General features: G+C 37.3%; 2 protein-coding genes and 1 pseudogene across 3 annotated transcripts; 2 read left to right on the plus strand and 1 right to left on the minus strand.

Moving 5' to 3' along the window:
• The first annotated feature begins 1092 nt into the window (after nucleotides 1-1092).
• Nucleotides 1093-2126, plus strand: LOC132300246 (disease resistance protein RPV1-like; annotated as a pseudogene).
• Nucleotides 2127-2297: 171 nt separating this feature from the next.
• LOC132300245 (uncharacterized) lies at nucleotides 2298-2966 on the plus strand. Its single transcript, XM_059797255.1, has 2 exons — nucleotides 2298-2762; nucleotides 2837-2966. The coding sequence occupies exons 1-2, from the start codon at nucleotides 2298-2300 to the stop codon at nucleotides 2894-2896; spliced, it is 525 nt and encodes a 174-aa protein (XP_059653238.1). The 3' UTR covers nucleotides 2897-2966.
• A 349-nt stretch (nucleotides 2967-3315) lies between these two features.
• On the minus strand, nucleotides 3316-4193 carry LOC132300244 (agamous-like MADS-box protein AGL62). 2 transcript variants are annotated; one of them, XM_059797254.1, is made up of 2 exons: nucleotides 3727-4193; nucleotides 3316-3687 (listed from the first exon to the last, which is right to left on the minus strand). In XM_059797254.1, exons 1-2 carry the CDS (start codon nucleotides 4147-4149, stop codon nucleotides 3433-3435), a joined length of 678 nt encoding a protein of 225 aa, XP_059653237.1. In that variant the 5' UTR covers nucleotides 4150-4193; the 3' UTR covers nucleotides 3316-3432. The 2 variants fall into 2 exon arrangements, with proteins under 2 accessions (XP_059653237.1, XP_059653235.1); XM_059797252.1 differs by having other exon boundaries at nucleotides 3316-4192.
• Nucleotides 4194-13229: the final 9036 nt, after the last annotated feature.

A 13229-nucleotide genomic window follows, 5' to 3' on the forward strand; every position in this document is an offset into this window, starting at 1 on the left:
TTCAGCTTCACCACAGACAGTACAAGTTGCATCACCCACCATGCCTCTGATTTTCAGATTCAGCATAACTGGCAGCCTCTCATGACTACACTGCGATAATAATATTTGAAATTTTCTGAGTGTTTTAATTTTCCAAATGCCCTTCCATATAGTAAATTTTGAAGAAGAAGCACTGGAACTGGCTTGGCATAAAAATCTTTCACCATGTCTCAACAAACTAGTAGCCAATGTATATGCAGTCTTGGACTGAAAATTGTCCATCAACAGTAGGCCCCCAAACTTTTTTTTATCGTCACCATCAGTTATCCTAAGAGGAAATTGTAAAATAAGCTTAGAATCCCGACCATTAAATGTTTCCTTCACCAGATCCGTCTTCCATGAATGTGTGTCTTGGTTAATCAACTTGGCTACAGTTTCAAAACTTGAACCGTGTCTTAATGAAAGTAATGCATCCTGTTTTCACAATAGGTTTGGCCGTGGATAAACTTTTCCAAACCCAAGAAGAGGAGTTACTACAGTTTGAATCCAGAAACGAAGAAGAAGCAAAATATTTTTGCTTGAAAATTCTATAAAACAAAGAATCTTCCCCCACCTCTAACCTTCATGCAAATTTAGCAAGTAGAGCTAAGTTAAAAGTCTCTATCTATTTAACCCCCAAACTTCTTAGGTTGACACATAAGATCCCATACAATCCATTTTAGCTTTGATGATTTTGCATGCCCACTCCACCAAAAATTCATTAGCATACTTGATAAGTTCTTGCATATTTCTGAAGAAAGCTTGAAACAATGCATGGAGTAAGTAGGTAATGCAGCTAAAACGGATCTAACAAGAACTTCCCTGCCAGCCTCAGACATTAACTCTCCTTTGAATGTTTTAGTTTTAGCTGAAAGGCCCGAAACCTTATCCAAAAGGTGCTGAAAGGACTCCTTCTTAGATCTGTCAATAAGCAATGGCAAACCCAAATAATCATTCCGTAGAACTAAATAAGGCAATCCATGAGTCGAAGATTTCAATAATAGTCTTCTCAAAAGACTATGAATCTTCAAGATGGTGTCTTGATGAGCTTTTGAATATCCTTGAGCACAATAAGACTGTTGGTCATACGATTCTGCCCGTCTTCTATCATGTGGATCCATCCCATGTAAAAAGCAGACAAGGAGTCTTGCTGAAGCATTTGCTATACACGAAGAACGATATAAGGCAGAGACAAAAGAAATAAAAGAGGCAAGGTTGGACAAGATAAAGAGGTGGAAGGCAGATACAAGATGGATCAACGGATGTTGGCATATTGACAATCTGTGGATACAAGACGGATCAACGAATGTTGGCATAGTGAAAATATGTGGAATTAGGAAGACAACCATCGCCAAGACTGTCTATAACCTAAACTTTGACAGATTTGAAGGTAGCAGCTTCCTCGCAAATATTAGAGAAATATCAGAACAACCAAATGGTTTGGTTAGTTTACAAAAACAACTTCTTTCATATATTCAAAGGGGGAGAAAAGAAAAAATTAGCAGTGTTGACGAAGGAATCATTAAGATTAGAGATGCTATTTGTTGTAAAAGAGTTTTAGTTGTTCTTGATGATGTGGATCAACCAGACCAATTAAATGTAGTACTCATTATGCGAGATTGGTTTTATCCAGGAAGTAAAATCATCATAACAACTAGATGAGCATTTGTTGAAGGAACATGAACGGTATAAGATGCACAAAGTTAAGGAACTAAATGATGATGAATTGTTTCAGCTCTTTTGTTGGCATGCCTTTGGCCAAGACCATCCCATTGACATTTACTTGGAGCACTCAAAAGGGGTCGTACACTACTGCGGAGGCTTCCTTTAGCTCTTCAAGTGTTGGGTTCTTCTCTTTCTAGCAGACATGTAGATGTGTGGGAAAGCGCATTAAAGAAATTGGAACCTATTCCTAACAGTCAGATCCTAAAGAAACTAAAAATAAGCTTTGATTCTTTACAAGATGACCATGACAGAAATTTATTCCTCGACATTGCTTGTTTCTTTGTTAGAAAGGATAAAGAATTCACAATTACGATACTAGATGGGTGCGGTTTCTACACCATGGTTGGGATTGGCTTTTGGGTCCAAGAATAAAAGAGCGTTTAGGAAAAGCTGGGGGTACCCAGCTTCTCCAAAACACTCTTCTAAGACTCAAAAGCTTTTTTAAAAAATTAGCCAAACACTTCTCAAAACAGCTTTTAACTCCAAAAAGCTAAAAGCAGCATTTCAAAAGCCAATCCAAACAGGCCCTAAGTCCAGAATCGATCAGCTTTTCAATGTGTGCTTTACCACGCTCATTATCAATCTTGAATCTTTCTGGTTTCAACCTATCAGATGATGCTATTCCAAAGGATCTTGGCAGCCTATCCCCGTTGCAGAACTTGGATCTAAGTAGAAATCTAATCTGTAGCATACCAGAGAGCATCAAGTGTCTAACTATGCTCCACAGACTCGATTCAAAGTACTATCCAAAACTCCAGTTACTGCCAGAGCTTCCAATGAGTTTAAGGTCGTTGGAATTACTCGAGTGCAGGTCATTGGAAATGATAACAAATCTACCAAACCTGTTGAATTCACTTTTATTATTTACAGGTAATTGTGAGAAAGTAACTGAGGTTCAGAGAATGTTCAAGTTAGAAGCAATTGGAAACTTTGATGAAGTAATGATCGGCAATTTGGGCTTGTCCAACTTGGAATTCCTGAGAAATATTGAAGTGTCTTTGTTGAATAACACGGCGCATGTGAGCTCTCTCTCTCTCTCTCTGTCTCTCTCTCATATCGGTAAGAGTAAAAAATTATGATTTTAATGATGTAGGGACTGTATGAACTGGGTATATTTAGCACATATCTCCCTGGTAGTGAAGTCCCAGGCTGATTCAGCATGAAGACTAAGTTTCTCTCCGACGTGAAACTCTCTCTCATTTGGTGAGAGGGTCCTTACAAATGTCAGTATTGGTTCCCATGCCTCTTTTGTATGGCATTACTAAGTTAGAAGACTTGAATCATGCCGCTGCCTCCGTATAAACAATTAGACCAAAGACTTTGCCGCGACATTGAAGAAGGGAACTTCAGAACACAAAGCACATTATTTCGAGGATTCAATCTCGGACCACAAATTCTCCAAACCATTTGAGCAATAGGGCATGAAAAGAGTAGATGTGCAACAGTTTCTCAGCCATTCCACACACCAAATCAAAATTAAATTCCCAATGTAGAAAAATTCAATTCTCAATCAGTTCCGCAACAGTGGAGTGGAGAGTCATTCATGCATAATTTTCTTTGCCAAAAGACCGATTGTGAGAAGAGAGAAGAACAGGGAATTATCCATATCAAAATCAATTTATACAGTAGTCTGCAAATCTCAAAACAGTTTAATTTTGGTATTCAAGACATTCATGGGCAAAATGAAAATCAAAGATCAACAAATGAACAACCACTGTCCGCTGCCATGGCCCTCTCATCCCGATTAACAAGCACTAGTGCTGCCATGGCCGCCTCCGCAACCTCATCGTAGGAACAAGCACTCGCCGCCGCCGCGGCCACCTCATCGGAGAAACAAGCACTTGCCGCCGCCATGGCCATCCCATCGGATGAAGAAGCCCTCGCCGCCATGGCCACCTCATCGGACGAAGAAGCCCTCGCCCTCGCCGCCGCCGCCATGGCCATCTCATCGGATGAAGAAGCCCTCGCCGCCGCCATCGCCACCTCATCGGATGAAGAAGCCCTCGCCGCCTCCGTCATGGCCATCTCATCAGCCCGAGCCAGGACATTCTTCCTCAACACTTCCAATGCAATTCTGTACTCTTCAAGCTGATTCAACCCTAGTTGATCAATATCCATGTCCCACCAAACCCTATCCGAATCTTCCGTCACTTTTTCTTCATCTTTCTTGCCCGCACAGAGGACTTCCTCCCGATCACTACTAGGGTTTTGGGAGAGAAAACGGTTGAAGACGACGTCTACGGACGGGTTTCCGAAGCCATGAATCCTCTCGCCAGAGGGGGATTTGACGACCACCGCAACATCCGCACCACACAAAGCACTTAGCTCAGCAGCCTTCTTGAACAGTCCTTCCCTGCGCTTGGAGAAAGAAACCGGCTTCTTGATTTTCACCTTTCTGCGCTCCATGGTTTCCTTCGTCTCCTTGTTCTCCACTCCTTCCTTGTTTGTCTAGGGATTTATCAGGTTGCTAAGTCGGTTGCTAAGTGGGCTATGGGCTCAGGGTATATGGGCAAGCCCCAAACATCAAATAAAGGAGAGTCCAAGACAAAGGCATCACCTGCTCTGTTGGTTCATTTGGTACAAACTTGGACAATATTCTTAAGCCCATGGTCCAATCCGTTTAAAATAAAGTTACTACACAAGACGGAAGCATAGCAATTTTTTAAATTTCTCTACGTTAATTTATTTTTTCCATTTGATTCAATCCATAGTTTTTCAATAAAATCTAATGTCTGACCTAACTCTTTTCTTTTCTTTTTTATTTTTTTTTCCCGTAAATGTGTCCCTTTTTTATTTTTTAATGATAATATAGTGTCCATTGTATTTTACCAATTAGCATTTTCAATAAATAATTTTAAAACTTTAAATTCCCTAGTTACTTTGGCATGTACTATTATAGCCTGTATATTGAGAAGGAAAAATCAAAGAAATTTTGTTCCTGTATTTGTAAAGCCCTTTTTACCCGATCCACCATATTCCTTCCACCCAAAAATTAATTAAAAGGATGAGTGAGACTAATTTTTATTCTGTTTTTCTCTTTTTGACATTTCTACCCATTTCAAAAATAATATTTATTTATTTATTTTATTTTTCCATCACTTCCCATAGATGTGTTTCACTAGAGATGTGGAACCTACGTGACACATCGACTTTCAAATGTATGGTAAGTTTATAATTTTTATTTCGTTTCCTTTCATACAACTAACTTTTCCATATACAAAGGGTTGAACAAGTTGTTTGGAGTTGTGAACCAAACAATGTGTAAAAAGTTGTTTGGAGTATGTGTAAAATATTTTTTAGTTGGGTAAGAGTTGGTATAGTCCACGTACTCATCCATGTTCCCAAACATAATTATGGACGGCAATTTCCTCTAATTCGGTAGGTTTTCGCCCACCTCGCCCCTAATAGGGGTAGATTTAGTGGCCCGATTTGGGATAGGTATGATAAAATAATTAAAAATTTGAAGTGAGTTTAAAGCGAGGGCGGATTTAGTGATTACCCCGCCCCGATTATATATGTATCTTTTAAAATTGTTTTTATATATAAAATATATATTTTATATTTTTAAGACTCTTGTTACTTTACTTTGTTGTCTCCGCTTCCAGCGATCGCAAATTCACTGGTGAATCAAAAGAACCGCCAGCAAGGTTTGAACAACGTGAGGGTATATATATGACGTCACTCTTATAAAAAGTTTATGGGTATTTTAGTAATTTAAGATAACAATGTGAGAGTATTTCAGTAATTTTGACAGGTCCGTTGGTGTATTTAACGGTCCGTCACACATAAGAGAGGTCCAAGTAAATTCCCAAATCACAGAGGAAGTTTGTGTAACTATTGAAAATCATATGGGAGGTTTGTGTAAATTACTCTTTATATTTTATGTGCTTCTTAAAACTATTTTCAAAGTTACAAACTGACCCAAAATTTCACCTTTACTCATTCAAATTAAAAGTTAATTACTATTATTTTTTTTCTTCGTTTGGGTGGATTAAATTCCGACAAATTTGGGATCGAAGAAAGATCCAATTATAAAACTCCAACAGAATTATGGAGACAACTTTATTATCAATCTAATGTTTTTTTTAGGCACATAGATGACACCTTCAACTACGGAGTTTATATCGTAAATTAATTAAGTAATTTAAATTTAAAACTTGAAGAGGCTTCTACCATGACACTGCTATAAATTGAGGCACATACTTAAGTATTTATTTCCTTTCGCCAAACTTGGAGAAACTTCCATCATCGGGTTCTCGTGATGCTAATCAAGTAACAATTTACTCCAGCTAATATCGTACTAAGTATATCCATTCTTATATGAATGTGCCTAAAAATATCTAAAATAGTCATCAAGATATCTCACAATGAATTTGCATATTTAATTCTCGATTGAACAATCGAAGAAACGAGTTTATATCTGTAATGTCCAAGATTTTTCTGGATTTTTTTTTCATTTTTTAATTTGTTTTTCATGGATCGTTTTGCGTGCCATGAGGGCCCCAAGGCCCGTTTTGGTCATTTTCTTGACCGGGAGTTTTATAAACGTATCTTTTATTGTTTTGAGCAGATTAGAAATGATGAAATTTTTTTTCGAAGTTGGGATGGCTTTCGGACTTGGGAACTTTTTTTCATTTTCTCGTATAAGTGAAGGGCATTATGGGAATTTCACACACATATATACATATAGATGTAAGCATACATTGAGATATTTTATGGGATTGAAATGGAAGGAATTGTGTAAATGAGGGACAAAGTGGTAAATTGACTAAAAGTAGTTTCACTCAAAGCTTGACAAGTGGCACTCTCAGGGCAATGAAATCAATTGGAAAAAAAAAAAAATCAACCCAACTCTTTTCAAGAATGCTGCAACTGTCCACATTGGTTCAAAGAAAATTAAGTACAGCCGAAAAAAAAAAAAGAAAAAAAAAAAGAGAGAAAATCTAATAAAACATTTTTCCTATCATTTGATATTTTAATTCTTTAAATATTATGACAATAGACCAATGGAAGGAAAAGAGAATAAAGAATGGAGAACTCAGCTTGGATCAAACTTTGGCTGTTGGCAATTTATAGCTAACCCCACAGTTAAGTAATGCTCAAATGAGGAATCACATTTCTGCCATCTACATAATCAAATGCAGAAACTGCAGTAGTAAAAAAAAAACTTTTCTCTGTTCCTCTCCTCCATATCGCTGGTATTCAGTCCAGGATTTAAGTTCAAAATCTGCACAAAAGAAACAGAACGTTGTAAAATACGCACCCTAACCAATGAGCCTGAGACTCAAGCTCATCTTGTGGTACCATAATCATATATCTAAAGTCCGTCCAAATCCAGAGTATGTCATTCAATTGTTCAGTGAGGTGACATACGAAACATAGTCCAGATACTCATTTAACTTTTTCAGCTGATATGACTTAACACAATTTAGGATTCAATATTTTACAATCCATTCCTTTACTCCGATAGGGTAGGTCTTAACGTTTTGAGATTCACCATCCCTAGTATGTCACCGTCCCATACCGGTGCATACAATCCTCCATATCCATATAAGTTACAAAACCAAGATAACAGTTCAGCACCTTAAATCCAAATTCATAATCCAGTTACCAACTATAACTCAAATAATTGCAGAATATGATATAACATTTCAGCAAGTTCAATTAAAAACATACTCCAATTAATTGCAAAATAAGATTTAATAATTCAACAATTAAATTTCACAACCATTATCCAGTCCAAATCCGAAGTCCCATTAATTGCAAAGTAATGTGTGACATTACAGCAATTAAATAAAAATCCAGTTTAAAGGAAACCAAGTAAACTACAGATTTACGAACAGTAGCTTAGCAACCAAAGTCCAAAACATGCATAAGTCAAAACTAATCAATACCTGACCCTATCATGTATTTAAAACCATTTTATAAACATATTAGATCCCACTGGAATGCCCAAAAATAAGCTTAAGCAATTAAGTCTTCATCCATCCATTAACCGTATACAATGTGCATAAATTTTATACGGTTTATTCTATTGATTTAGAGGTAATCTTTAACCAATTAAAAGTCTTATTAACACCTAAAATTAACTTCGTAATCATTCTGGAGAGTTCCATAATTTTCCAAAACAGTTCAGACACTCAACAGCTTCAAAAAGTGCGTCAAAAACCATATCAGGAAGCAACTTTAGGGTGGAGCCTACTCCAAAACTTTGGGAGCAGGCTCCAATCAGCCTGGAGCCGGCTCCACTAACCTTAGAGCCGGCTTTACATGTGTGGGAGCCGGCTCCCACTTCTATGGAGCAGGCTCTCACCTCCTTGAGAGCCGTTTTCAACCGCTGCAACTTTTGCGACCTTCTGCATCATCTCCGGTCGCCCCCAAGCTGTCTATTTGGTTTTAAACAGTTCCTAAGGGTCCTAACTGTGTTCAATATAATCCCCATGATGTGTTTACAGTAGTTGAAATTAAATACAAAAACTACCAGTTATACAGACTAAGCATGCTTTAAGAATACCACTAAAAATAGACATGCACGGATTGTATTTTAATAGATTACAACACATATATATCATCAATATGGCATATAATATACATGTAAAACTCAGTTATTCATTAATTAAATCCTAGAGACTATCTAGGTGCACAGAACACAAGCCACAGGGAAGGAGGAAGAAAAGAACTTGCCTGTGATTTCTGTTATGAAATCTCGGCGTCGTGTCCACTGTTCCGGCAACACTGAACGACTGTCTAGCCTTCTCTTACTTCTGCTATTCCCTTCTCCTAGGTCCGACCTTGAAACCTCAGTTGAATCCCACACCAAACGTGCTCTGTTCTCTCAAAACCTCACTGTATATCTCTCTGTCTTTACAAAACTCAGTTTACGTCTATAGGCTAAGTGTTATGATCGTAAACCCTAGACTTATTGCTATGGTGTATTTATAAGCTTTCATCTCTAAAATCCTAATCCTTGTAAGATTAGAGACAGAGCCCAACTCAGCCCATAAACAATCCTCGTTATAAACTTTGTCGGTTTCCACCTACGGGACTTCTAACAGAAACCCTAAAGAATTTACTAGCGTAATAAAAATACTCATTTAACCTAATTTCGTAATTAAACCTTTATACTAATTAATTAAGGACACATAACTAATAAAACAATTCAGATAATTCAATTAAACTAAGTAATACAAATAAAACAAATAATGCAATCAAGTAAAACAAATAATGCAATTAAATCAAATATTAAATCAAATAATCCAAACAAGTTATTTAACCCAGCAACAAAACAATTGAATACTTAAAAATGCAAACAAAACAATTAATTAATATATCAGGACTATCCTTTTAAAATTAGGGGTATTACATTCTTCCCCCCTAACAAAAGGAATTCCGTCCCCGGAATTCGCTCTTACCTTCTTCCAATATTTCAGAAAATTGCGAGCGAATGACATCCTCCCGTTCCCATGTAGACTCAGCCTCATTGTGATGACTCCACTGGACACAAACTAAAGGGATAACCTTGTTACGAAGGATCTGATCCCGACGGTCGATAATATGACACAGTGGTGCCAAATAAGTTGCATCGGGCTGCAACTCAATCTCCCCAACATCGATATGCTGATACCGATCCTCATCTCGCAGAAATTTCTGCAACATGAAAACATGGAACACATTGTGTATGCGATCCAAATTATCTGGAAGTGCCAAATGATAAACGACAGCTCCAACTCGATCCGTAATCATGAATGGACTGGCAAATCACGGTGACAACTTCCCTTTCTTCCCAAAGCGCATGACTCCTTTCATAGGAGACACTTTGAGTTGAACCTGATCCCCAAACCAAAACTCCAAAGCACGTGTGCGACGATCCGCATAACTCTTCTGCCTACTCTGGGCAGTGCGCATGCGATCCCTAATAAGAGCTATCTTCTCAGAAGTATCCTTGATGAACTTAGGACCTAAGAATCTGCTCTCACCGACCTCGATCCAACAAACAGGCGATCGACACGGTCGGCAGTATAACGCCTCAAATGGTGCCATCCCAATAGTCTTCTGGAAACTATTGTTATAAGCAAACTCCACAAGCGGTAAATAATCCTCCCAGTGGCCCTTATAATCAAGAACACACGACCGAAGCATATCCTCCATAATTTGATTAACCCTCTCAGTCTGTCCACCAGTCTGGGGATGATAGGCAGTACTAAAGTGTAATTCAGTACCTAAAGCCTGCTGAAAACTCTTCCAGAATCCTGACACAAAGCTCGAATCCCTGTCTGATATAATAGACAACGGAATTCCATGCAACTTCACAATCTCAGTAATGTAAAGTCTTGCCAACTGTTCCGAAGTGTAGTCAGTGCGAATAGGCAAGAAATGAGCTGATTTCGTCAGTCTCTCCCTCGAAACCCTCACTCGCACGCCTAACCTCCATGGTTACAGGAACCCATCCATCGATGCATGAAACTCACACACAATAAGGGCACCATGCTATGAAATATGAATCCGTCCTAAAGTCGTGCTCTAAGCACCGCACAAAATGCAACAAGAAGATCAAGATGACTACACACTGAATAGCTCAATCCATGAGCTAGAAGACCAAGCCACTCGTTCGATAAGAACTGGCACCCAATATGCAATACCCCTAGTGTTCAAAAGGATAAAATGGGAATTTAATTTTGATTTTATTGCATTTTTATTTAATTATGTGACTTAGGTGTTTTGTTTTCTTTATTGATTAATTATGTTTATTTAAATTAATTGTTTAATTGTATTGGTGTATTTCTTTAAATTAATTATTTAACTATAAGTGTTTATTGGTTGTATTTTTAGTTGTGTAATTGTGAATTTATGTAATTAATTTGTTTAATTATAACTGGTTATTTATTTTTTATTTAATGGTTTAATGCTTGATAGAATTAAGTTGTAATTGTTATTTATTTTCTTTGATTTAGTTACCTTTTTGAATTAGGGTTTTATGTTTTATGTAATCACGTTGGGTTCTGAAGTTAGGTTAGCCGATCTTTAAGTTGTATTGGAATTAGACGTAGGTTTAATGAAAGTCTATATATAAAGCAGTATACATCTAGGGTTGGAAAACAAAAACCCTATTCACGTATACAGAGAGATAGAGAGAAATAGAGGAGAATAGAGGGAATTGGTTAGGGTTGCGGCCGTCGATTTAAGGTCGGACCAAGGAGGAAGGAAGAGGTTGATTGTGAGATAGAACTGGAGCAGTAGGAGGGTTACCGGTGGTCGGCAGTCATTGGAGAATTTAGAGACGACGTTGAAAGGTTTCAAATTGAAACCTAAAGACAAGTTTCATTCTATCTCCTTCCTGTAAACTTGTCTTCTGTGCATTCTATATAGTCTCCAAGAAGTGAATTAAACTCTAAAACGGATGAGTATTGCATGATAAATTAAAACTGTAAGAAGTTTTTATGTCTTTGTTTCAACTGTAAGTGTAATGCGGTCTTGCAAACTGTTTTTGATTCGGCTTTAAATTTTTGTCAAGCAATGCTTGTTGAAATTTAAGAAGTTTTTAGGACTGTTGGGACTTAACTGAACCCTAGGAATTAAGAAAAAATAGAGATAGGGTCGCAGACTTCGCCGGAAGCGAAGAAAAAGACTAGAGACGGAGGAGCAGGTTCTCAGGGAGAGAAGGGAGCCGGCTCCCATGAAGAGAGAGCCGGCTCTCCATGAGGGAGAGCCGGCTCTAGAAGTCTTAGAGCCGGCTCCCATGGTGAGGGAGCCAGCTCTCTTGAGGAAAAACCCCTACGGGGTGTTTTGCAACATTTTTGTGATTCCAGGGGCTGAAAAGAATTTTTGAAATTAAACTAGGGGGTTTTTGAAAGATGTTTTGAACCTTTTTAAGACCCAGGGATATTAGTTTAGGCAGTGGTAAAATATAGTATGAAATATAAAATATTAATATGCAGGCTGTCAAGAAGGAAGGAAGACTGAATTTGTAATACCCCTAATTTTAAAAGGATATTTATGGTATTTAATTTTTTTGATTTAATTGTTTTTGATTTGATTAATTGTTTACTTGTTTATTGTGTTGATTAAATGGCATGTTATTTGCTTAATTGTTAATTATTTATTTGTTTTAATTATTTGATTAATTGTTAATTATTAATTATTTGTTAATGGTTGTTTTTTTATTTGTTTTAATTATTTGATTAATTGTTAATTATTAATTATTTGTTAATGGTTGTTTTTTTATTTTTATTTAATTCATTGTTATTATATTTCTCGTACTTATAAACTTATGTAAGTTCTTATAGCCGACACTGTTTTAAGCCTAAGTTGTTCAATGGGCCAAGTTATTTATGGATTAGGGTTAATGTTTAAGTCTATAAATACATACACGTACTGGGGTTTAGGGTTTTAGACAAACATAAGGTTACGTAGTAATACAAAGGGCTGCTAAGAAACAGACCGTGAACTTAAGGAATTGGGGAATTGGCAGAGCAGTTCAAGGGAGAATACAGAAACTGTGGAATTAGAGTTTCAAAGTCTGAAACTCAAGGCAAGTCTTGTTCTTCTTTTTCCCTTTAATTCGTGTTCTGTACATGCCTGGTTAGACTCCAGGGATTAATTAAAGGCTAAAAATGGATTAAACCAACATCATATCTAGTCTTGTATGCATGTATGAATGTATGAATTATATTAATCTCATTGAAATAAGTGACTTGCATAAACCTTGATGTTTTCTGTTGTTTGTTCTTCTCGGTGTTTATGTTTAATTTTTGATTAAGTTGAGATCATGATTGTGTACTGATGATTAGTAATTAATTTAGGGCTGAGATTAAACTCTGAATCAAGTAGTAAAAACAGTATTCAAATTTCACCGAAGAAATTTGTTTTGAATCGAATTAGGTTAGAACTAAAAATTCTGTAATTGTTTGCTTCAAAAAGGGTTGTGTTCTATACAATTTAGGATTGGTTAACAATGGGTTAAGATTACCCTAGAACTAAGATTGAACCCTAGAACAACCATTAAGAACCTTACAGAGGTCTGGAAAACACCGCAGTCGAAGAAGATGCAGCAGAACGGACGACGGCAACCAAGGGGAGAAGAGCGGGCTCCAAGAAGAGGAGGAGCCGGCTCTTTCTACCTTAGAGCCGGCTCCAAAGGAAGGTGGAGCCGGCTCTAGCATCTAGGAGCCGGCTCCTAGATCAATTGAGTAGGCTATTTTGAAAAAAAAGAGCAGGCTCTTTGTTTTGAATGAGTCTGCTCTAACGCACTAAATTTGGTTTCTGTGCACTATTTGGTCTGTATAGGTTCTTGGAACTTTGTTTAGACTGTTTTAAATTTTTGTTGGGTCTGGAATAAACCTGTTACACTAAGTGAAATATGGCATCTTGTTCTTAAGAGGACAAGCTTTTTGGAGGATGAATCACATGAAATGTTTAATATGAGGCCAAAATTGGTGAGAGCTAGGAGATTCTGTGTTGGTTCTTCTGAAGGGTGTTAACGTTGGTTA

Source organism: Cornus florida, unplaced genomic scaffold, assembly GCF_030987335.1.
Source record: "Cornus florida cultivar Cherokee Brave unplaced genomic scaffold, ASM3098733v1 CherokeeBrave_3.0.0_Hap2_Chr03, whole genome shotgun sequence".
NCBI classification, from domain to species: Eukaryota; Viridiplantae; Streptophyta; class Magnoliopsida; order Cornales; family Cornaceae; genus Cornus; species Cornus florida.

Excerpts from the sequence above, each read along its gene's own strand:
- LOC132300245 (XM_059797255.1), top strand. The coding sequence starts at position 2,298 with ATGTGTGCTTTACCACGCTCATTATCAATCTTGAATCTTTCTGGTTTC. Across the intron at positions 2,763-2,836 it reads TGTTGAATAACACGGCGCAT|GGACTGTATGAACTGGGTAT; the intron begins GTGAGCTCTCTC and ends TTAATGATGTAG.
- LOC132300244 (XM_059797252.1), bottom strand. The coding sequence starts at position 4,149 with ATGGAGCGCAGAAAGGTGAAAATCAAGAAGCCGGTTTCTTTCTCCAAG.